The 25,640-nt window shown below is 42.1% G+C and overlaps 3 protein-coding genes across 5 annotated transcripts in view; all 3 read left to right on the top strand.

Moving 5' to 3' along the window:
- Positions 1–25,640, top strand: part of septin7b (septin 7b) — a 537,254-nt gene that overhangs the window by 409,890 nt on the left and 101,724 nt on the right. The gene's annotated exons all lie outside the window — the stretch shown is intronic.
- LOC107379174 (ubiquitin-conjugating enzyme E2 E1) lies at positions 3,963–17,437 on the top strand. The gene is made up of 5 exons (XM_054740866.2): positions 3,963–4,117; positions 4,652–4,702; positions 14,424–14,556; positions 16,720–16,867; positions 17,198–17,437. Exons 1-5 carry the CDS (start codon positions 3,963–3,965, stop codon positions 17,293–17,295), a joined length of 585 nt encoding a protein of 194 aa, XP_054596841.1. The 3' UTR covers positions 17,296–17,437.
- On the top strand, positions 20,446–25,373 carry nr1d2a (nuclear receptor subfamily 1, group D, member 2a). Its single transcript, XM_015949795.3, has 8 exons — positions 20,446–20,739; positions 22,056–22,268; positions 22,361–22,449; positions 22,541–22,685; positions 22,778–23,460; positions 23,548–23,733; positions 23,901–24,111; positions 24,205–25,373. Exons 1-8 carry the CDS (start codon positions 20,709–20,711, stop codon positions 24,402–24,404), a joined length of 1,758 nt encoding a protein of 585 aa, XP_015805281.1. The 5' UTR covers positions 20,446–20,708; the 3' UTR covers positions 24,405–25,373.

The raw sequence follows: 25,640 nt of genomic DNA on the forward strand, positions 1-25,640 counted from the left end.
TGATTTAGTAGAACTTTACTGACACCATAAAGCTCACAATAAAAGACTTCCTGGTTGTTTGCTCAAGTTATTTGAAATTAAAGAAACTATAAAGAGAGAAAACCTAAAGATCGGTGCAAATATAAAAGAACAGATCGGAGTTAGAACTCTGTTTTATATTTAAAATGTTTAAAATAATCTTAGTAAATAAGGCAAATTTGGAAATCATTGTTTTATTTTTTCAGGAGTATGGGGTACCGGGCCTTCTGACTGTTGGGTCCCTGTATGACCGGTGTCGGAGCTTGGTCCACATTGCCAGTAGTCAGTCGGGCTCGTTCCCGGTGAGAGCTGGACTCCGCCAAGGCTGCCCTTTGTTACCGATTCTGTTCATAACTTTTAAGGACATGACTTCTAGGCACAGCTAAGGTGTTGAGGACATCCGTTTTGGTGGCCGAAGGATCAGGTCTCTGCTTTTTGCAGATGATGTGGTCCTGTTGCCTTCACCAGGACGTGATCTCCAGCTTTAGCTGGAGCGGTTCACAGAATCGACTCCTTTTAAATCCAAGACCATGGTCTTGAATTGGAATAGAGTAGAATGCCTTCTCTAGGTCAGGGATGAGGTCCTGCCCCAAATAGAGGAGTTTAAGTATCTTGAGGTCTTGTTCACAAAAAAGAAAAGATGGAACGTGAGATCGAGTGATCTGTTGTGAAGTGAGAGCTGAGCCAGAAGGTGAAGACTTACCGGTCAATCTAAGTTCCTACCCTCACCGATGGTCACAAACTTTGAGTAGTGACCAAATAATGAGATTGCGGACACAAGCGGTCGACATGAATTTTCTCAGCAGCGTGGCTGGGCCTCTCCCTTAAGAGGGGTGAGAAGCTCAGTCACCCGCGAGGGGCTCAGAGTAGATCTGCTGCTCCTTCACATTGATGAGAAGCCAGCTAAGGTGCTCGAGCATCTAGTTGGGATGCCACGTGTATGCTCTCAGGTGAGGTTTTCTGGGCACTTCCAATCAGGTGGAGACCCAAGGGAAGACCCAGGACGCACTGCAGGGACTATGTTTCTCGGCTGGCCAGGGAACACCTTGGGATTTTCCCGGAGGAGCTGGCCCAAGTGGCTGGGGAGAGGGAGGTCTGGGCCGCTGCTTAGGCTGCTGCCTCCATCACCCGACCCCGGATTAAGTGACAAAAATGGATGGATGTTTGTCTACGCATTTTGTCTAAATTCCTTGGTGATTTATTTTTAAAGATGCTGTATTTAGATAATCCTGCATGTTGTAAAAGGTAGGAAGATAGAAAAGCCCATCTTGTACATGTTTTGGGTCTTTTTGTGATTGTATCGCCATTAGCATGCAATCAAACCTTTTATCTTCTCCTGTTTTATATCTCTGTTTCTTTTTTTTGGTTGGATTTTATTTCTAACACGTGTAAAATGGAAAGTAAAAAAACAACCAAATAAACTGTTTTCATTTAAAAAAACAAACTGCTGTTAATGAAAACCTGCTAAAATAACTCGTGGAAAAATAAAATAAAAGGGGAAACCAAATGTCTGACAGCTGAAAGTGTGTAAAGAACTGAACTGTGATTCTGCAGTGATCCAGTCCTGGTCCAGACCCAGACCTTACCCTGATATTAATGCTGTGGTAGAACCTTAAAGGAAGCAGAAACAAATATCTGCAATCTACAGATGGTAACCAGTCATTTTAACCAGATCTTCAGTTCTGTAGGATTTGTAGAGGCTGGTATAGGATCAGAACAAACCTTCCACCTAATAAGACGTTAATCTAGAAACTATCTGCAAGCGTTAGTGATACTGGTAACCAGTCTGTCGCATCTCTCTATGGAGGAGTTCTGCCACGCTCTTTACAGAATCGTCTGATTTCAGCCACATTTGAGTATTTTCTAGCATAAAATGATCTGCTGAAGATCAAAGGTCAGACATTGTACTAGAGCTCCATCGTTACATTAGAGCAGGCCCAGACCACCACATGACCACCACCATGTCAGATTGCACATGATTAATCAAGGTTAATTCATAATTTAACATGCTAGGGTCTAATGGATGGATCCTATTTGTCAAAACAAATCTATTACAGTGTAAATTGTAACTGATTTAGATGCAGATTAAATTATTCTATGAAATGTAAAGATCACAAAACAAAAACACAATTTAAAGCTCTGCCTCCACTTTAACCTCTCGAAACTGTGAATAATAAAACACTTTCAAGATGATGATGATGCTATTTTCATAATTAAATCTCGTGACGAAGTTCTCAGATCAGTCATCAGACGTGGTCAGTCTAAGTGGTTATTTTCTGTGGCTGATCTAGTGACGGCTCAAGTTGTTACACATTTCTGATCATCATCAAAACGTTTCACTTTCCTTTTTATCCTTCAATGTTTAGATTTTCAGATCAGATATGAATCATTTTTTAGAAGTTGAACTACTTTTTTTTATCTTTTGATTTATTTGCTGTCACCTTTAACAAGTGCACTGCAGTGCGTGACTTTTAGGCCACCTGTGCTGTCTGGGTGTCATCGGAGCACTGCTGTACAGCTCCTCTGGGAGACTAATCTTGTTTAAATTAAATGTACTTGATGTGAAGCTTTGACACACGCCGCGGACGGCCCAGTTTCCCCAGCAGGACCGGAGCTGTTCAGCCTCCCGCAGCCGCGGAAGGCTACTTCCGTTCCGCAGAGGACGACAGGCAGCAGGCAGCCTGACGGTGGCGGAGGTCCAGACACAAAGAGTGGGTAAGTTTCACGAGCGAGATGAATGGTTCCGTTCAAGCGTTTAGTTCGGCATTGTGAAAATCTGCGCTGATTCCCAACATGTTTGCGTTCCCAGCTGATGTTGATGCGCGGCGACAGAAACGAGAAAAAGAAAAACAAAACGCTCGAGGTCGAGTCAGCAGCAGCACGGGGGGAAGGGCTGCGTCTATGTGCTGGAGCGGTCCTCTTTTTCTCATTCTTGCTTCAAACCTTTAATTGTTACATTTATATGTGTCTTAATGCCAAAGGCAGCGGTTCACAACGAGAGCTGACAACACAGCCGTCGTCTAATTTCACGTTATTATTGTTTTATCCACAAAGACTTGAGGCCCGAGTCTTCGTTACCAGTTAAGTTTTTTATGAAGCGGGGAGGACTAATGCTGGATTACTGATAGTGCTCACGAAGAAAGGTGATTTGAAGAAACATATGGCGTGTATATACCATCAGACACGTTTTAATTTATAGCTTACGATACAAAATTACCATATTTAATGTTAACCACGAGCTAGCTAAGGCTAAAGACTGTTAACCGTAGCGGAAAGCGTTACCTAACGAAAAAAAAAACAGAAGGCGAATCGCTGTGAAATCTCGCGAGAATCCTATCTCATGTCTGCAACATGAGATCAAAACAAACAAGCTAGCTAACTGATGTGTAATGTTTTGTGTTTGCACCATGGTTTGCACATGATCACATCCTGGATTTAATTTATTCTTTCGGATGTAAATGTTTTCAATATCTTAATTTTTTCTAATTTTATTCAGACTTATATATATATATATATATATATATATATATATATATATATATATATATATATATATATATATATATATATATATATATATATATATATATTGCTGCTAGGCTATATCAAGGAAAGGTGGTGCATAAATGTTTAGAAAATTAACATTTTCAAATAAATAATTTCCACAAAAACCTTTTAAAAAATAAGACTGTTTTCCCCATTATTAAGCACTTGGTTTGTTCATTTTTATTCCAGCTTGTTTTGTTAATCCTGATAAAAACCAGATGTTTTGTTTTTGTCAACACTACACATTTGAAAATGTGTTCAGAAACATAAACCTCCCAAAAGGAAAATACTATTACCTACCTTTATTCACAAGTGCTCCACATTTTTGGGTTACTTTCACTTTTCAGATTTCCTCCCATTTCTCCTCAGGTTGCGGCTCTTCTCCAATCCTAACCGGTATGTCGGATGAGGATTCCCGTGCCAGCACCAGCTCATCCTCATCACCACCTTCCTCCAGCCAAAACAGACACAAGGATACAGCTTTCAAGAAGAAACGGGAGAACAAAACCAGCATGAGCAAGACCTCCAAGCTGCTTTCCACCAGCGCCAAAAGGTTAAAAGAAATCTGTCATACAGCAATGGGCAGATTATTGTTGCTCATTAGATTCATGTCTGTTTAAAACCCCTTAAGACAACAATGTTGTTTACATATAAATATGTAACTTTTAGTAGCTGCTGATGGCAGGATAAGCTCAGAAACATGAGTAAACGACAGTAGAATTTGTTTTCATGACTTCCCCTTGTGTATTTATTTAACAGTGAAAAAAACACATTGATGGTCAAAGAGGAACTAGTTTAATTTGTGCTTAGGCGGTTGCTTCTATAAGCCAGAGTAGTGTTGTAAACCATGTTTTTAAGGAAGTACCAGTTTCTTCTTCAGTAAAAAAAAAAAAAAAAAAAATCTTCACAGTTTCAGTCTCATTCAACATTCTTTTCTACAAAAACAGTCAAACAGCATTAAGGTGTGTAAGTTAGTTTTCTGATGCCATGTTAACTAGATCATATTTATTTTTAATCACTTTGTTTGATTCTGAGTAATTCCACCTCTGATCCTTCCATCAGTAATTGATTTTTGTAACATTTGCAGAATTCAAAAAGAGCTGGCTGAAATTACCCTGGACCCTCCGCCAAACTGCAGGTGAGTTTACGGTTTTATGGTTCTTTATGTACTCACCAGCACGACAGATCAGAGTTTTGTCCTGATATTGGCTGATCCAAACTTCCTAAATGTTGAAACAGGTAAAATCATTATTATAGGTCAGTTCACAGTTCCAATACCCACACTGCACCCTGTGTCTTCTGTGAAGTGCGCTTAGAGGAAGTGTGCAGTAAGGCTCTGTGTGCTGAATTGGGACAGTGGCCGTTGCATCATCGACCACTGTGCATGCAGGGATGCCGGTTGCTGTTTGTGCTACTTTTTAAAAAAGCTTTATTAACAATTTTTAAACAGTTGACACAATTTACATTCATTGCTGTTCACATTAAATTTTAATCTTAAACATTCAGTAATGATATTTATTCATATAAATATCATTAGTCGTCTTAAAATGAACTTCTTTTGTTTGAAAATACATATTTTCAAATAAGGCACTTGAGCCATTGTTCAGTCTTTTCAAAATGCCTTCACAGCAATGGGTTGTGGGTAATACCCTTTGCCCAAGTCCGCATCAAGTGTGCAAAAGGGGTGTGGTCAATTTCCGCACTTGAGGATTGGTACACCTTGTGCCCCTGGACAGGAATGCGCAATTGAAGGGCACAAGGGTGGAAGTGTGAGTATTGGTATTGAGCCTAACACAACAACACTGGTTGACTCCTGGTTTCACAAGAACATGTGTCTAGAATGAGGAGGCGGGGCCAAGCTGGTGAGGCTGTGTTGGGATATTCCACGTCCTACTGATTGTCCCTCACAGGGGCCAGTATTACCGTGTTTTCACTACAGGAGTTCAGGGACACTTCTGGGAGAGGGAAAATTCTATAGCTCTGTCCTATCAGCTGTTTCTCCAACCAATCAGCAGAACGTAACAACAAGTCCCGTCCAGCGGCACTACCGGGCCTTTTCCTCGTACTTGCTCCAATTCAGGTTCTAGGTTGGTTCCTGAAAAGCTCTCAAAAGTGGCCCTATTGAGTCGGCCTGGTGAACGTAACGAAGGTCCAGCAAAATGACCCAGATGTTCCAAAAAAATGAAATGGGCCTTCTGTGTTGCTTTTTCCTGAGTACCGTGGGAGAGTTGAATCCAGTGAAGAACTGAATTCCAACAGCAGAATAAAGCAGGTTTAGATGGCACCACCTACAGTAAAGGTAACTAATCAGGCTTCCCACTGTTATCAGATCTATTACCATGAAGCTTCGTTGCAATAAACAAAATTATGTGTTGTCTCAGTTTGAGTTACAAATAGTTTCTTTTTCCTGAATGGAAATGTCAAATACCAAAACATTCAGTTTAAATAAGCAGCTGTTCTTCCAAGAGGAACTAAAATATTAAAACAAATGCGTTTTCATCTGAAGATCTGTATTTACAGCTGTAACTGAAAGTTGAACTTATTTAAAAAAAAAAGCTTCCTTCCTGGTACTGAAACCAAATTTATACTTCTCCGTCAGCTCCACCAGGGAGAGAGACGCACGAATGGAGACGTTTTGCCCCCATACTTCTCCGTCTCCTGGGGAGTGTTACAAAGCAATTCCCCACCAGGACAATAGAGGGCGTAGCACTGTTCCGTGTTATCCGGTCCAAGATGGTGTTTATATTGTGTTTTTTGCATTTAAGAATGGCCAAAACACACACACAAATGCCCTGGGGCCTCATTTATCAAGCTTGCTTACGCACAAAACTGGGTTGGAAAACTGTGTAAGCAACTTTCAATGCAAACTTTGGGATTTATGAAAGAGAACGTAGCGGGAAAATGTGCGCAACTTTAAGTTGACTAAGGACCTGGCTTACGCACATTTTGGACATGGAGAGCACCTGCAGTGCTGCTGCTGAGAAGGGTTAAAATTATGAAATCCTGCAGCATTATCACTTGTACCGCTTCATTTTCACACAGAACAAGAACCCCCCCCCCCCCCCCACACACACACACACACACAGAGAGCCTGAAGCGCAGAATACGGAATGCAGAATATCATCGGGGGACAGATTGAGACAGAATGTCATGCGTAGGGCTGGGAAAAACGATTATTTTTGTAATCGATTAATCTAGCGATTATTTTTTCGATGCATCGATTTAATCTAATGATTAATTTGTTAATTTGATTAGATTAAATTATTGATTATTTCCCAATTATTTGACTTGTATAGCAGTTTCATTATTACTAATTTATGTATCTCAATGAAATAAATGCAAATTTCTTCATTTGAACACACAAATTCAAAAATAAAGTTGTTGTAATAGTAGTACAATCTTATGTTAGAGATAACATTTAACAAAAACTTAAATGTTGTGCAAACTATTCATATAAATCAAGGAAAATTTATAACAAAAAATATATAAATAGCAGCAATGGTGTTTTTTAACAAACAAAATCTAACATTCACTTTGCTTTCTGCAAAAAAGTGTTCATTTTCAAAGTAAAATCAATTTAGCCTTTTCTTTTGTTCATCACATGAAGTAGTTTTACATTGTTGTTTTAATAAAAAAAATCCAAGATAAAGTAGTAGTACAATCTTATTTTAGAGGTAGCATTTAACAAGAAATTAAATGTTGTGCAAAACAACAAAAAATAAATAAAATATAAACAGCAGCAATGGTGTCTTTGAACAAAAAAAATATAACATTCACTTTGCTCTCTGCAAAAAAGTGCTCTTTAAATAATAACATCCATTTTGCTGCCTTCTCTCGTTTCTCTCTGTGTGTGTATGTGTGTCCAATCATATTCATCACAAGAAGCAGTTATGCATAGGTGTGAAGGAATGTTAGCATTTCTACATGCTCAGCAGTCAGGCTTGCCCTTTTTTTGGTGACGATGTTTCCAGCAACAGAAAAAAGCCTTTCAGAGGGTGTTGATGTGGCAGGTACAGCCATATATGATTTGGCTAAAGTAGCCAGTGTGGGGAATCTTGTTGCATTATTCTTCCACCATGTTAGGGGGTCATTATCCCTTGGAATAGGTGCTTCCCCAAAGTACAACAGTACTTCTTTCCTCTCTGTCTCATTTTCTCCGTCCCCACCCTGGTCAATATTTTCATTACAATCTTCCTCCTCAGAATCTGTACCCAACAAAGTGTCCAACACAGACCTCTTCTTTGTTGGGGGACTTGCTGAGGCTTCCTGCCCCACAGATGCCTGCTGAAGCTGTGATCTCTGCTCCCTTTTGAGGTCAAGTGCATCCTTCTGTACTCTTACTTGCAGTTTCAGAGCATCCTCTGGAGAAAGGAATTTCAGTTTACGAGAACGTGGATCGAGGGCAGCAGCAATGAGTGACACATTTTTCCCATCTTGAAATGCAGATACCTCTGGCTGCCACCTTGACATGATTTCCTCTTCTGCACTGTTCTGGAAAATGTTCACTGCGGCAGAATCAAAGGATTTGTTTTGAGTGGATTTCAGAAGACCCTTCAGCAGTGGGGGGAGAACAGAGGCTGTGACATAAGATTGTCCAAGAACATTAGTGGCTTGCTCATAAGGCTTGAGCACCTCCTTCAACTCACCCAGAAGAATCCACTGATCATTTTTCAGATCCAGGTACTGTTTCCCACGCTGTGTGACTTCTGGATTTGAAAGCGTCGCAACTACTGGCCATCTCTGTTCCAACAAACGTTCAGTCATGTAGTTTGAACTGTTCCACCTGACAGCTACATCCTGGATTAGTTTATGCTCAGCTTCACCCATCTGTTTTTGCTTCTCCTTAAGGTTGATGCTAGCTGGCTCACTTTTCCTGATGTGCTTTACGAGGCCCCGTGCAGCTGATAGTGCCTTATCAATCTTGGGGTCTTTCAGTGCATGGTTTACAACCAGTTGCAGTGTATGCCCAGCACACTGATAGGATACCACTCCAAACTTCTCTTCCAGGATGTGGAGAGCTGCAACCATGTTACTTGCACTATCATGCACAATGGCAAGGACATTATGCAAGGAAATTTGGAATTTTTCTGCCACCTTCTCCACCCAGGAGGCAAGGTTTTCTGCAGTGTGGCGCTCTTCAACTGGGAGTGTTGTTAAATTGAAGGAGAGAAGATCCCAATTGTCATTGATGAAATGACAAGTTACTCCTAAGTAGGACTCTGTGACTAGACTTGTCCAAGCATCATTGGTAAGGGAAATTTTGGATGAGGCCTTTTTTAGTTCATTCCTTAGTTTCTCAACTGAAGTTTTATACTTTCTCTCCATCATGCTTGTAAAATGGCGCCTAGAAGGCAGAGTGTAACCTGGTTGAAAAGTGGTCAGCATTTCTTGGAATCCTTCACCCTCAACCACAGCAAGTGGCCTCATGTCTTTCAAAATCATAGATAGGATGCTCTCAGTAAGTACAGCCACCTCCTGGGGGGTGCAGGGTGTTCTTTTCTGACAGTAGTCCTCCAGACTTTTCTGTTTGTTCCTGAAAACATAAATCACACAGACAACACACAGATAAATTAAAATAATTACAAAAATATTTATGTAAAAAGCATAATATCAAAATAAAAATTTGAAGATCTGTATTTCAGTGTTTTTTCAAAATATTTAATCTATAAGATTTGTTAAAGAGGTTGTTAACACAAAATGCTGCACATTTTTGTAGTCATTAGATGGTCTATAAGATCAACAAGCTGGATGAGCATGATGTATAAAAAATAACGTTCAAACAGGATGAGGCATTAAACTTGACAATCAAGAGTCCGTTGTCATTTTGCTTTTGCAAGCACTTCAACAATATTGTAATGTCCACGACGGCTACATTTAGCAGGTGGTACATTGTCTTTAACATTTTTACTGCGGCCATTTAGCGCTCTCCCACATTTTCAGCTCTCGCCGATTCTCATAATCAGCACGTGCACATTCCGACTCAGTTATTATTTGCGTCAACGTATTTTACATGTCGACGTAATCGATAACGTCGACGCGTTGTCCCAGCCCTAGTCATGCATCTGTGACAGTGTGAGCGTCCTGTCACTGTGACCCGATTGATCATGCGCCCTGGCTACTTGTACAGGGGAGATTTCTGTTTGGCTGACTGGTTAGCACGCGTGACTTTCACCTGGGAGTCTGAGGATCGAATCCTGATTGGACCATTTTTTTTATATCCACCACAGATCTCTCTGAAGAATTCACAACATTGACAGCTTCAGAAACGCTGTGCCACTCCGTGGATTTTCTCTTATTTGTTTTGCAAAAGCACTTCCTTTCATTTCTCCACCTCACCCACAGGTACCTCAATTTCTGCTTCTGTGAAATTGCGCTTCCTTGATCTGCCTTGAGCTACGGTCGCCATGTCATTGGCGGAGCGCTGCAACAGCTGGCGTATGTATATGCATGAGATCCACAAGACACTTTGCATTGACTATTTATGGCAGTAAGTGGGTGTGGTGAGGGCGGGATGTGACTAAAATGCAGCTGAGAAACTTTCTCGTTATTCTCCGATTTATGAAGCGGAGATTGCTTTCTCCGGGTCAGGGATGAGGTCCTGCCCCAAGTAGAGGAGTTTAAGTATGTCAGGGTCTTGTTCACGAGTGAGGGAAAACTGGAGCGTGAGCTCGACTGGCGGATTGGTGCTGCATCTGCAGTGATGCGGGTGTTGTACCGATCTGTCATGGTGAAGAGGGAGCTGAGTCAGAAGGCGAAGCTCTCAATTTACCGGTTGATCTACGTTCCTACCCTCACCTATGGTCTTGAGCTTTGGGTAGTGACCGAAAGAACAAGATCGCTGATACAAGCGGCCGAAATGAGTTTTCTCCGCAGAGTGGCTGGGCTCCCTTAGAGATGGGGTGAGAAGCTCGGTCATTCGGGAGGGGCTCTGAGTAGACCCGCTGCTCCTTCTCATCGAGAGGAGCCAGTTGAGGTGGCTCGGGCATCTGGTCAGGATGCCTCCTGGACGCCTCCCTGGTGAGGTTTTCCGGGCATGACCAACCGGGAGGAGACCTAAAGGTAGACCCAGGACACGGTGGAGGGACTATGTCTCTCACCTGGCCAGGGAACGCCTTGGGATTCCTCCAGAGGAGCTGGCCCAAGTGGCTGGGGAGAGGGAAGTCTGGGCCTCACCATAGGCAACTGCCTCCGCGACCCGTCTCTGGATAAGCGGATGAATATGGATGGATGGAAAGAACAACATGGGTGCAGCACTAACCAGTGTTTCTCTTACATAGGCGTTGCCATGGCTGAAATCCTAGCACCACGCCTACAAGATCCCAAGTTTTATTGATTTTTTAAATATTTTATTTATTTTGCACTGTTTCCTGAAGAAGCAGCGGGAACTACTCTGTTGTTGCTTGTGATCACAGCCGGTGTCGGTACAGGATCTGCTCGGTGTCCTTCGACTGCCGATGACGTCACATTACTGCAAATCTACTCGGCTCGCACACATACTTTTTGGAAAGACATCAGCAGTTTTGTTAATAAATTCTTGTTTGTTAACACCTAAATGTTTTCTTTATAATTGTAATTTGTTAATAAAACACCATATTATCTTTGTTTTGTAAAGAATGTAAAACTGCATAAAACCAACATCGGACTGACAAAAAATAGCACAGTTCTTATATGTGAAGCCATATCTGTATTAATGTGGAGTTTGTCTGTATATTTCCTTAGTTGTTATCTAAATACATTCTTTGACTCAAAATATTGCTTGGTGTATTTAAATAAAGTTATTATATTTTATTTTGCCCCATTTCATCAACATCAAGAGCTTTTGAGGGTCACAGTTTATCATTTGCTTATGTAACCTGTGGCTCCCTGAAAGACTGAGTATGTGTATTCAAATATATCAGCGTGGAATACTTCTTCAAGGTTAAAGTGTTGTGGGAGCTACAGGATCAAATCTGTCTTATTTACTAAGGTTTCTTGCTTTTTGTTCCTTTGAACTCTATTTCTGGGTTCTTAGCAGTAGTATCTCATTACCTGAAGTTTGAAACCTCCAACCCACAAACCACACACACAACAATCAATTCAATAAATTAAATATATTGAAATATGTAACAATTTGTAATATTCATCATAAAGGGAATAAATGCTAAATTCCCTCTCCTAGAGAGCTCTTAAAGGAATGATAAAAATTGAACAATCAATAAATAGACAATAAAAAAAAAATAAAAAAATAAATAAATACATAAATAAATAAATAAATAAATAAATAAAACCAATTGTCCTTTAACAAAGTGTTCAGGACTATGTCACACAGTCTTCTTGCTTTTGGGCAAATTGATAATTCAGTCCACTAAAATGTTGGAAAGTTGCCAAAAAAAGTGTCCAAACCCTCACTCAGGAAGGGAAAAAAACCTTAGTCCTTTGAATCGTGTAGAGGTCTTAAATGATCCTACCACATCTTTGATGAGACAGGATATGATGAAGACATCCTGCCATGGATGTGGCACCCATGAGTATTAATACCTCCCCAGTGGACCAAAGCAGTGCATCTGAGTCTTTAAATGTGTTGGCTTTCCAGGCAGGAAAAGGTGATTTAAACCTCAATCAACAAGCCTGCATAAAACATATGCAACAAAATTATAATAATGTCACTGTCTGTTTTCTATTATCTTCCAAACTCACAAAATAACTATACTTGGAAAAGTAGATTTCATTAACAAAATAAATATAAAAGCAAAACAAATCACCTTATCTTCACAGGAAATTTGTGTACAATTCATTTTCTCAACAGTTTAACACATCTACTCACAGAAACTGAGCTAACAGCTAGCCGGGTGGCTTAAAAATGTGGCTACACGAGACCGTCACAAATGGTCAAAAACATACATATATTTCACAGAACATAGCTTAGCATAGCTTACATCAACATTTTTTTCTACTTTGTTTCACATCTACATATACATTCAGTCCATGAAACATTAGATTAACTCACCAAAGGGTTTCTTCAAAAAACAAATCGAGGTCTACTTCTAACGGCTCCTCCTTCAGTAGCGAACACACTCTATAATCATAAAACACTTTTGTTTCAATAAAAACTTCTCACAAATAATCTTAAACCCTTCTTAAGTGATGAACCTTACATTTCTAGAAGCTTCCAGTCACCTATTGCATCGCTGACGGCAGTTAGCTGAACTTCTGCTCACCTGTTCAGCCTAACGGACAAAAACGTTTTTTTTCTCCGGTGTGGGGAGGGCTGCGCAGCTCGGCTCCATGCTGCGTTCAAGTAACCCTCGTAATTTTTTATACTAACGAAAAACGGTTCCTAACAATGGAGAATTTTTTAAAGGAATTTAGGCTCAATAACCCTGGAAGATAACCCGGGTTACACTTATATTTTACTTTTCCTTTAGAAACTCAAACATATTTTCTCCAAAAACTGTTGATTTTTGGACTACAGGACAACAACCGCTAAGACTACGACCGCAAATTTGTTCTGACCAATCAAAATCATAACGTCACTTCCATAAGCTTCATGTTCAGCCATTCAACTACTTTGACATCATCGGTAGTCAAAGGACCCCAAGCCGATCCTGCACCCGAGCAGATCCAGTACTGACACCGGCAGGCAACAAGGAGGAGGAGGCAGGGCAGGGTGGTTACAGCTAGGGATGAGCCGGATACACATTTCAGACGAGTATTCAATACGGATAAAGCATTTGACGAATACGAGCATGAAACGAGTAAAACTCGTAAATATCTGTAATCGTGCTGAAGGAAAATCCTCATTGGGTAACTGACTGTCTTCGCGCTCTGTGATTGGCCAGTCACATAGAGCGCCCGCCCCTCCCTACACACAAAACTGCAGCCGGGAGTTCAGTCTGTCTGGCGCACACACACACACGCACACACACACACACAGACAGTAACGGATCTCTCTGTGCTTGCTTCACTGTTGCTCACGTTTCTTCAGTGCTCCCTAGGTTTTCTTCAGCTCGCCTCTTTTTTGGTTGAATATTTAAAGTTACTTTTTTCGTAACGTACGTGATGCATTTGACAAGACAGAGCTGAAAACGGCTCGTGCATGCGTCGGTCACTGCCTCCGCTCCGGTCGGGTTTTTCTTTTATTATTATTGTAACTCTCTCCCTCTCTCTCACACACACACCTCAATCAACATTGTTTTGTTTAACTGTGTGTGGGAAAAATGCCAACAACGTTAGGAAAAAATCAGATTAATCAAATTAAAATAAAATGGTTCTAGTATTTCATATTTCCTAGTTCCTACTGCATGAGTTCAGATGCATTAATTCATGCACTTAAATATTAATCTTCTGATTTTATTGAAAAACTTGTTCTGTAATAGTTCCTTTACTATTGTGATCAAAAATATTTAATCTCAATTCTGAGGCTGCTCTGTAAATAGTTTTCAAATAAACAACACACATAGCAACTTCTGATCAATCCATATCAATTTCAGATTTAAAATAATTTATTGATGTAAACCACACCCACTAATTTCCAAATAATAAATAAGAGGTGCATTCATCTGTGTATCTCCTTTGATCTGCATTAGTGATATTTTCAGCACCAGAACAGTGAAGCAAAGAAACAGATTCCTGAGTTTATTTTAGTAATTTTATTTATTAGGTGCATCTGATCTGTTCTATTCTCTGAAATGAGATCAAATCAGTGCTTCTATGGGTTGTCTCCTCTCTGCACTAGAAAAATTTACTTTATTATAATGTTCACTGTAATGCATCTTGATGTTCTTAACAATAAATTAAATCAAAGATATTGGTCAATGGGTTCCTAGGGGAAAAACTGGGAAACAGTTTCTTCTGACTGACTGTAATGTTCTTGCCTGCAGCGCCGGCCCTAAAGGAGACAACATTTATGAGTGGAGATCGACCATCCTGGGACCGCCCGGCTCCGTGTACGAGGGAGGGGTCTTCTTTCTGGACATCGCCTTCACGCCAGATTACCCCTTTAAACCCCCAAAGGTAGTGGTGTGTGTGAGAACTGCATTTTTAATTAGGAAACAGGTGGTTTTAAAAACTCCTACACACAATCGTGTCCAGGGAAGAGCAGATTTTAATCATCAGCTGACTTCGAGCAGGTGTTGCTGTACCCGTGGCTGTTTTTGTCTGTTTTTCTCTTATTCCATGAATTGTTTTTATATCTTTATATTAGGCTTGGGCGGTATCCAAATTTTAATACCGTCAAGCTTCTGCCTTATTTGACCAAGATGTACGGCGTTATTGGGACTAATTTAAAAACTACGACATTAAACCTCAAGTGGAATTACTGAGCTGTTGGTTTGGACCTTCACTGTTCAGAAACTGAATAACAAACACTATTACTAGAACAATAACAACATAACACACATAATATTAACTTTTAAACAGCAGCTTATAAAAAGACCTTTTGCCTGAAAAACCAGCATGTTTACCAGCTTCAACATAGGACGTTGTGGACTGATTGCTGAAAACCTGCTTCGATGAGCTGGTGGCACCGACCTACGGGTACTGTAGTCGAGACATCTAGGGAAGGCTGGCTGTATATTTCTACCAGAAAAGCTTGTTGTCTCTTTTAATAACAGGCTCCAGACAGAAGTCAGCTATTTCAGCCACGGCTCGCTCCTCTGCTTTGCCGATGGGATGTGCGTCTTTCACTGTCATCATGTTTGCACTAATAACCTCGTCAGTGTTTATTGGCTCTACTTTTACGTTTTCAGAAGCATACTTTATGTCATAAAATAGAAAAGTGTAGCGCATTTAGATACAGTCATTAGAAAAGAATGTTTTATGTACTATAAATAAAGGGATTGTCTGTAGACACTAATATTTGCTGTAGATTAGTTCAATGTATTGTTGGAGAGTCCCACAAACAGGAAACAGCTGGACTTAAATCTTTTATTAGAGGTTCTTTTGGACACTGCTTGTAGTGGCCAAGTGGAGCGGATTCTTTTTTGACCAGATGAGTTTAAACTGAACAAACTTGGTCTGTCTTCAGGTTTCTGTTGATGGTTGCTAACGGCAACGCAGAGGTACATTTCTGACTTTACCGCATCTGATCCCAGAAATCTAGAGATGGATGTTTAAATGGTTTCCACTGTACCACACAACCAAAGGACCATGATGAAGTGATCGAGTACTCTTCTGGTAGCAGCTCATTAAATATGCAGGCGGAGCTCGCTACCGTCCCAGTAACGTCCATATTTACAGCCCAGTTTCCCCAGATAACGGCTCCTTTATGGACTTTTCCCTCACAGCAGCAGGACTCATGCATCTGCGTTGTCTGTGTTGTACAGAAGGTGATGGGGTGTGTGTGTGTGTGTGTGTGTGTGTGTGTGTGTGTGTGTGTGTGTGTGTGTGTGTGTGTGTGTGTGTGTGTGTGTGTGTGTGTGTGTGTGTGTGTGTGTGTGTGTGTGTGTGTGTGTGTGTGTGTGTGTGTGTGTGTGTGTGTGTGTGTGTGTGTGTGAGAGAATCACTGACTGTTGACAAACAGCTGATTCTGCATCACGCACTGATAAAGAGGTCTAAGCAGCCTCTGGTCATATTTAACACAATGACAGGTTTTTTGTTCTGGTGTGCGTGTTTTAAACATACAAGCCTGGAGGCTTATTTTAAGCATTAGAACTGGGACTGGTGGCCTTTTTAATTTAAGGATGATGAATTATTTGTGAGTGCCTCCTAACAACCTCTGACCCCTCAGTCAAACAGTTTCAGGACCTTTTCTAATAGTTACCCAAAGGAATCTGGAGCATTTATGTAACTTTACTTTTTTAGGGATCATTTCTTCTCGGACAAGACTATTGTTTGTGTCTGAGGTGGTCTGTGACTCTGGAGTTCTTTATCCCATTTCTGAAGGATTTAAAGACTTGAGAGCTTTTTAGCTTTAAAACTGAAAGTCTCTCCAGTACCTGGGTTCAGCCACTAGGGGGGCTTTAATCTCCAGTGTTTCAGCTCTGCTCCACCTTTAATTCCTGCTGCATTCAAGTTTAACAACCACTATTCTTTATTTTTAAAGTTTGACTTATTGTGTTAAATCAGTTATGAGAGGAAAATATCATCAAACGCTCATATTTGAGGCTTCCTGGCGATTTTATAAAAAAGCATGCGAGTAGATCTGAAAATAATTTTCCAACCTGCTTGTGTCTGCAGGTGACGTTCCGTACGAGGATCTATCACTGCAACATCAACAGTCAGGGGGTGATCTGTCTGGACATCCTGAAGGACAACTGGAGCCCCGCCCTCACCATCTCCAAGGTGCTGCTGTCCATCTGCTCCTTGCTCACAGACTGTAACCCAGGTGAGACCACAGGCTGGGTGGCTGGATCTCAAGCTTCCAGCTATAGTTCATCAAAAATGCTGGATGCCCTGTCCTTTCGTTGTGTTTTGGTTTACGTCTGCATCAGGGATGGTTTTCATTACATCTGATTTCTGTGGGTTCAGCTCTTTCTGTGTTTGAATCAAAAACAATCCAGTTTTGGTATAAATATACAGATTATAGCTTCAGAGATGGAGATGTCACTCATTCCCACAGAATAAATCTCTAGTCTTGTGAGATTCCTTTTCATTAAAACCTTTTTCAGATTTACAAATTTGTTTAAAATAAACATTTATTTTCTTCCCCATGCAGCCGATCCGCTGGTAGGAAGCATCGCCACCCAGTACACGACTAACAGAGCCGAACATGACCGAACAGCCAAACAGTGGACAAAGAGATACGCCACATAGACCCGCTGGGTAGAGGAGGAGGAGGGGTGGGGTGGTTGTGGGTTATTTCTATCTCAGATTTTTAGTACTTTATTGTCTGGTCTATGTTTTGCTCCCTGATTAAGTTATCTCCACAAATATGGTAATAAAGGAACTAAACGAACATCCTGTTTTGGATTTTATTTACTACCCCCACCCCCCACCCCTCCCCAAGCTGTTTTTGCATTGTTACTGTGTATTTTGTTAAAGTGTGAGGAGTTAGAAACTCAAGGGCATCACGCTGAGACCTGCTGCAGCTTTTATTTCAACCCGCTGATTAAACTTTCCTGTTTCAGATAAAACTCGTTACTCTGATGTTTGATTTGGAGCTGCGGCTTGACGCTGTTTATTGTTTGTATGTAGATAAACATCTTTGGGGTCAAAGTTTTTAAATGCTGACCTGGTGGCGAAGTGACTAGTTAATAATAGTGAGTGCTGAAGAAAGCGGTTACCCAACATAGCCCGTGATGAGTCGGGGGGTCAGAAGGGTCATCCATCTTCAGGTTTCAGGTCAACACCAGAGTTCAGCAGGAAACGTTCACGCTGCAGAAGAAGCTCAATAAGACAATGATTTTTACAGCTGGATGCAGTTTAAGACCAAAGTAAACATTCTGGATGACAGTAGACCGCTATTCATTAAGACACTTTTATTAGTCATTCATGTCTCAACTCAGAAATGGTGCCGATTGTTCCACTGAGGCCGATCTGGTGAACAAATACTCTCCCTGGTGACCGCCTTGCTCATGTGCAAATGGTTTTAAACCATCTTGGATCCTTTTCCGAGGAAAAACAAAAGGAGACTTGAGCTAACAATAAGCAACTCATTTTAAAACCTCTGCTAATGCTGTACAAACACCAAACTCCAGTTTCCACAGGCATAAATGTTAATAATTTACATTATTTTATTTTTTTGGGGTGGCAGCTTGGCTTGGAGATTAAAAATAGCCAAAGCAGCTGATTTGTAAAACAACGAGGATAACAGGCTGTAACGACTGCTGATTTTAACTGATAAATGTCAAGGACTTGCTTTTGCACCACCTGTGGTTTGAGTTGTAAAGTGAAATAAAACGTGATAAAACACTAAGTTCTGCTTTTTGTTCTGAATCAGATGAAGAAAGCCCGGAGCTTTTGTTTTGGAGTCTGATGTTTAACCATTCTTGTGTTTATTTTATAATAATACCCTGTTTTTAACCTGTTCCAGGAGAGCTTGCATACGATTAATCGGTTTAAAAAAACCAAACTCACAAACTGGAGAGATTTTACGGTTTCCAAATCAAGCAGCAGAGTTGTACTTTTACTAAAAACATGAATTCAGTTTTGCTCAAGTCACAATACAGAAAGTAAAATAAGTTCACATCTATTTCTATTCATTTTCAAGCCAATTGAATTGAAATGTTCATTTTGAAAAGCTTTCCTACATAAAAATGCATTTAGACTCATCTATGAACATGACAAAGTACTTTCCTAAAGCACAGTTAATTTTTACCATTTGTGACTTGATGGAGGAACACCCTCACCCACCAGTGCCAGAACTACTCATGGGGCAAAGGTCCAGAAGCATCAGAACAAACTGTTTCTTCTCTGGAGCCGACGGCTGGATGATCTCAGGGCTTCAGTCTCACACAAACGAACCTGAAACACTCAAATATCTGAAATAAGACAGGGTAACAATAGAACTATTATATGCTCATCGATCCTAAATGCAAAAATCGATAGAATGGCTATGTAGCAAACACTTTGAAATGTTTCATTGTGAAGTTTTGCTGACATGCTGTTTTCCACCTGTTCCAGCATCATGGCGAGCAGTCAGAAATGACCGTGTCCACTTGTAATATTGTTTCATATCGACTGACGGCCTAGACACCTAGACAAACACTGTAGCTTCAGCAGGTCTACCACTGGCTCGGCTTGTAGAGACGTGAAGCGGGCTCAGCAACATTACAGCTAAGCTTTTGTTTTAAATGATGATAGCAGAGCTGTGACAGCAAAACAACCATGGAAACTCAGGAAAGGTGCTTGTTTGAAATATATTTGGCATCAACTTTGGACATTTTAGACGTGAGCTTTTCTTTGAGACATGAGCAGAGGTACTTAAGTCATTTACCTTGAAAAAAGGATGATGTATGGCAGACTGCACCATTGATTTCCGTTGATATGATTTCACATTGTTGCTCTGACTGGTCCTAGCACTGTCCAATTGCGTATGGAGACGGTTTGAAAGACAACCGTCGATACTATCCCTGACTGAGCTGTCTATGGGTCATGGCCAGGCTAGGTATTAACACATATACATGATGGCTTACCAGGTGGATCCCAAATGGTTGGAAATGGTTGAGACTGAGGTTGATTTAACTGCAAACATCAAAATACAGTCCGCTGAATCGATGCATCGTGATCAAACTAGTGGATACGCCCCTACAAGACAAGTCTGCTACTTTTTCAGATGTGTTCCGGGAACACAGCCGGAACACACACTAGGTATTTGAGAAAATTGTCATCTTCTAAAATTATTCTCCAACGTTTCTAGATAATTTAGACTTGAATCATCACACACTTCTCTTCCAGCTTTTTATTGTGGTTTATTTTTTTATTATTTTTTTTATCTGGTCTATTTTTGTAGCCTTTGTTCTATTTGTGATGCTAACATTTTCCTACTGACAAGGAAAAACACAGCAAGCTCACTGTCTCAGAGTTAAAAAGTATTTCGAAAGTATTTGCGGCTAGTGCGCAAAAACACGTGCAGCAGGGTTTTGTGCGGCTGATAAGATCGTCACGTGTGACAATTCAATAGTAAACAAACAGATTTAGACTAAAAACAGTCATAAATGACTAACATTTCTAATAAAAACGAGTCAAATCACCATGTAACACCATGTTTTCTAGGGAACGTAAATAAATCTACTTCAACTATGAAGGCTCAGCTCAACAGAACCGAGCTCATCCAGCAGCAGCACGCACCCGGCTGACTTCACGTTGTGCTCTGCAACGTGACTGCTGCGTTACGCCGCTACGACGCCTGGCTCCGCCCCCTCCGGCGTCCTGAAAGTGTGTCACTGGGTTAAAGTGAGCCGAGCTGCCGGGTGGAGGGGCGTGGCCGACGAATGGGTCACATGGTCCACTATTGAGAACATTTAGTTCTCTTGACTAACCCGCAGTCAGTCACACACAACAAGAGGGGGAGCTCCTCTGATCCAGAACCGCTCTCCGTCAGAAAACAGAACTCTGGAAGAACCTCGCTCTCTTCCATGAATCATTGGCTCAAGGCTGCACATCATCTACCGAAGAAGAAGCTCCAGTTTCGGCTCTGATCCGGGCTGATCGGCGCAGTTTGCCTCTGACAGTGTTGGATTTAGTTTCAAATATCTTCTGGGACAGTTTTTCTTCCACATCCAGCGATGCCGGAGGACGTCGGAACCGCCAAACCCGGTAAGAACCCAGTGTCCCAGTAAAATGTTAAAACCTGGATTTTTGTGCACGGTGCGGACTTGCTGCATTGATGTTAGAGCTCATCAGTGGGAAATAACACATAATCAGCCATGCCTTCATTAGTTGATTCATGATTTTAAAATAATCATTTGTCTCATTTAACTGTTACAAATTACGTGTAGACGCCAGTGCAAACTGCTGTTTTAATTACAAACATGCTAATAACATGTATGGCACATGTAAAGGTGGTGTTGCGTGTTCAGACTGCGGTGAGACGCTTCTTCTGGGTGTGTGTTTTATAGATCGGGGTTAGGAACATAGATCGGGGTTAGGAGCACCAGTGGCGCTGCTACATTTACATTTGACACAACAACAGTGTTCCACTTCCCGATCCGGCTCACATGGACGCTGTAGCCAAACCATGTGCCTCTGTGTACACTGTCCCAGCTGCTGCGCGCTGATTGGTCTAGGGGCGGTCCTCTCTGCGCGCACGCGTCAGCGGAATTCTCCTCCGATTGGCCAGAGAGGAGTCCGTGACGTAGAGCATTGCATAATCCAGGAGTGAGCGTTTCTGCGCTGTCCACGTGAGACCGGGGAGAGACCGTGGCGGCTGACCCAGATTCTGCAGAAATTCATGACAGATCCACGTGTGGGTGGGCCGTGAGAGAGAACAGTCATGGTTGAGGTTAGGTAATCAGTCTGAGGTTTAAAAAGAACAGAAACAAGAAAAACAACCTTCTGTCTTTACAAGAAACACACAGATGTTTCTATTAGTGGAAATTCACCACATTTAAAGATTTTAACCCAAAACATTCATGACTCAGAATGAAAAAAAGTAAATTATTAAAAAAAGTTTTTGACTAATAACTGAAGCTACTTTGTGAACACACACACACACACACACACACACACACACACACACACACACACACACACACACACACACACACACACACACACACACACACACACACACACACACACACACACGTGTATTTCGTGTTAGGTGTGTGAGACTTGCCCTGGTGCTTCAGTGACCCTGTCTGGTGGACAGCAGAGACCTGGACATGTTATGTAACCCTGTTATCCAACCAGCACTGGAGGTGATAAAGCAGGTCAAAAGCAGCAGGGAACTAACCAACCAGCAAACAGCAACACACATGTACAAACACGCTGGGTGTGTCACAGCCACCCCCGCTTTCTATGAATAGTTTATACATGAGTCATTATCGCCAGAGTTACACTTTAACTTGGAGCAACTGGAGTAAGCTGCTGCTGTTTATTTATCTTTAATGGACGTTCCTTCCTCTCAACAGGAGGAGTCATTGCCTACATTTCATCCAGCTCTGCCTCCACCTCGGAGTCCTGTGTGAACAGCAGCTACGCGTCAGCATCACCGGCTGTGCCTCGATCCTCGCTGCCCAGTAGGGCCGTGGGCATGGTAGTGGATATTGCTCCACCCGCAAAGCGCGGCCCGGGCTCCGAGAAGACCGGTCGCTCCACCACTTCCACGAAGTGCAGCATCACCAGTAAGATTTTCTACCTTCCTGCAGACACGCAGATGGCATTGTCTTGAACGTTTGTCTTGAACGTTTCACTCAATCTTTATTCGTCTTTGCAGAAATTAACGGTATGGTGCTGCTGTGCAAGGTGTGCGGCGACGTGGCCTCAGGTTTCCACTACGGCGTCCACGCCTGTGAGGGATGCAAGGTTAGCTGAAGCTTGAACTCTTTAGCATGAATTTGTCTTCTTTATGCTTCTGCACACACTCACTTGGCGAATGCTCCCTGTGGTATTTTAGGGCTTCTTCAGGAGAAGCATCCAGCAGAACATCCAGTATAAGAAGTGTCTGAAGATGGAGAACTGCACCATCATGAGGATCAACAGGAACCGTTGTCAGCAGTGTCGCTTCAAGAAGTGTCTGGCTGTCGGCATGTCTAGAGACGGTATGTGTCTGGGTCCAAATGGCATCTGAAAAATTCTCAAGAGATGCTTTTAAAGGTAGATGTGATCTCATGTTTCTTGTTTTTGTTCTTAGCTGTGAGATTTGGCCGCATCCCAAAAAGAGAGAAGCAGAGGATGCTGCTGGAGATGCAGAATGCCATGAACAACATGATGAGCAAAAACAGCCAGCTGCACAATATGCTGCACAGCGACCAGAGCTCCTCTCTACCCATGGATGCCATGAGCAGCGACGCCAGCTCATCCTCTTCTTCTTCCTCCTCCTCCTCCTCTACCTCTGAATTTCCATCGTGTTCCAACCCGTCCTCCCCTCAGTGCCCCCAGGACTCTGAGTCAGTGGTTTCCATGGACACCAACTCTAGCTCAGCCTCTTCCTGTGCATCGGACAGCAGCGAGGACGAGGCCGTGGTAACGATAAGCAGACAGCACCAAGAGGCCTTTCCTTTCAGCCAGCAGAGGTCACAGACTCAGGATCAACTCTCCTCGTCACCTGGCACGGCTGCCCTGGAGACGGGCTGCAACAGCCGCGCGGAGGAGCAGCAGCAAAGTTTCAACTGCTGGAACAACAACGACAACTCAGCTGCAGGAAGCTACCAGCGCTGTCCGTACAGCAGCAGCGTCTCCAACTCTGCCTTCAGAGACGAGACAGGAGCATACCAACAGCAGCAGCACAGCCACAAACCGCATGACTTCAACGCACAATCCACCTCCAGTGGTTCCGACAGACCAAACAGCTGTGTGAAGAGCAGAGCATACCTGGTGAGTGACGCCTGAGGGTCGTCTCCTGATCTAAAACACACATCTAGAAGACATTTGTATCTCATCATGTCCTCCTTGTGTCTAAAGGTCTGCCCCATGAACACTTCACCTTACGTGGACCCCAACAAGCCCAGCCAAGAGATCTGGGAAGAGTTCTCCATGAGCTTCACCCCCGCCGTGCGGGAGGTGGTGGAGTTTGCCAAGAAGATCCCAGGCTTCCGTGACCTCTCTGAACACGACCAAGTGAGCCTGCTGAAAGCCGGAACATTCGAGGTGAGAGGGCAGTCGGAGGCTGCAGGCTCTTCTAACAGAGCCGCGTGCTGGATAAATATTTACTCTGCTAACAAAGATGAAATGACACCAGAACTCACTGTTCAGCTGACGTTTGCTTCCTCCGGTGTCAAATCAAGTAACTTGAATGTTTTGCTCCTGATTCCCAGGTGTTGATGGTCCGGTTTGCCTCCCTTTTCAACATGGCCGAGCAGACGGTCACCTTTCTGAGCGGTAAGCAATACAGCCTCGGCACGCTGCGATCGCTGGGTGCCGGCGAGCTGCTCAACTCCATGTGCGAGTTCAGCGAGAAGCTGGCGGCTCTGCGGCTCAACCAGGATGAAATGAGCCTCTTCACTGCAGTGGTGCTCGTCTCAGCCGGTAGGATTGAAACATTCCCCTCTCCTATTGGAGATCCACCACCTGTGATCATCGCCTGTGTTAACCCCCCCCTCTCTCTTTGGTCTGGTGCAGATCACTCTGGGATTCAGAATTTAAACTCAGTGGAGGCCTTGCAGGACAAACTGATCTGGGCGCTGCGGAACCTGGTGATGCAGAACCACGGCGACGAGTCAGCCACCACTTTCACTAAGCTGCTGCTCAAACTTCCTGAGCTGCGGTCGCTCAACAACATGCACTCCGAGGAGCTGCTCTCATTCAAGGTGCACCCATGAAGGCTTCCTAAGTGGGGACACTGAAATCCTCTACCTGGACCTGCCTCTGACCGGCCCCCACCCCCCTGCCCCGTATTCGACCAACCCCGTGCCCGTCTGTTGAATGTATGAAGTTATTTTTTTTATCCTGTCATGGTTGAGTTGGCCACGTGGGGGCTGCAGAGAAACATAAAGTTTACTGTATTTATAGAAAGGATAGCTTTGCTTGTTGCACACAAATACACACAAATGCATGTGTGTTGGAGGTTCTTAGTTGGATGCATTTTTTTATTTTTTAAAAGGAAGGAGTACCTAATAGGCTCTTTAAAATATAAATGTATATGTATACAGTGCAAACATTGATTTGTCAATGATTTTTTTTTTTACATTTGTTTTCTCCAAAAGCCATTAATTCCAAAGTGTAACCTCTGAACGGATGAATGAAAGACATTTACTGTATGTATGTTTGCTCTAATCAGTTTTTATTTTGTGTTGTGAGGAAGACAAGCTACCGGACGAATGTGTGATCACGGCAAATGCATGGTTGTACTTTGATATTCTAAATACGATTATCTGGATCTGCTCCCCTCATCTCAGAAAGCATCAGTCCATTGTGTTGGTGTACATAGCGATGTGTGTTTTAATCCTAATTTAATTTGTGCACAGCTGCTTTATTTTGCGAGTCGATTTTGCTGTTTAAAGCAAAAACACTACATTTGCACAAAGCAGAAAAAAAACAAGTAAAACAGTCTGATGCATCATTTGAAGACCACTTTTTTTTTTTTTTTTGCCATTTCCCATTTTTTGGTTTTGATTTAAACAGCTTTCAGCATGGCACTGAACTTTGTTACCAGCTTTTCCTCATTGACTTTATCAGCTACTGGCAACAGTGCCGTTTGTAAATATTCATATGAAAAAAAATTATATATATATATATCCAATGAACATAGAATATATAAAATAGTATGAATAAAAATGAATGAAGATAAATTGGTGTGGTGTTTTTCATTCATGCTGTTGTCTTAAGAGTAGCAGTGAGCTTTGTTCACCAGTAGGTGGAACCAAATAGCTTAAAAATACTGAAGAAAGTCTGCCAATCAGCTCATTTATAAAATCCTTCATTATCAAACATTGTTGCAAACTATTTTAACTGATAAAGAAGCGTGTGTGTGTGTGTGGGGGGGGGGGGTCATCAAGTTTCAGTAAAAATGTTTCTAAAAAGAAAAATGAACAAACGAGATTATCTGACCAAAACAA

Source organism: Nothobranchius furzeri, chromosome 5 (genome assembly GCF_043380555.1).
Source record: "Nothobranchius furzeri strain GRZ-AD chromosome 5, NfurGRZ-RIMD1, whole genome shotgun sequence".
Lineage (NCBI taxonomy): Eukaryota > Metazoa > Chordata > Actinopteri > Cyprinodontiformes > Nothobranchiidae > Nothobranchius > Nothobranchius furzeri.

Bases quoted from the DNA above. Each gene is read 5' to 3' on its own strand.
- nr1d2a (XM_015949795.3), top strand. From the start codon at position 20,709: ATGCCGGAGGACGTCGGAACCGCCAAACCCG. The intron at 22,686-22,777 runs GTATGTGTCTGG...TTTTGTTCTTAG, and splicing joins TGTCGGCATGTCTAGAGACG to CTGTGAGATTTGGCCGCATC. The intron at 23,734-23,900 runs GTGAGAGGGCAG...CCTGATTCCCAG, and splicing joins TGAAAGCCGGAACATTCGAG to GTGTTGATGGTCCGGTTTGC.
- LOC107379174 (XM_054740866.2), top strand. From the start codon at position 3,963: ATGTCGGATGAGGATTCCCGTGCCAGCACCAGCTCATCCTCATCACCA. The intron at 4,703-14,423 runs GTGAGTTTACGG...TCTTGCCTGCAG, and splicing joins GACCCTCCGCCAAACTGCAG to CGCCGGCCCTAAAGGAGACA. The intron at 14,557-16,719 runs GTAGTGGTGTGT...TTGTGTCTGCAG, and splicing joins ACCCCTTTAAACCCCCAAAG to GTGACGTTCCGTACGAGGAT.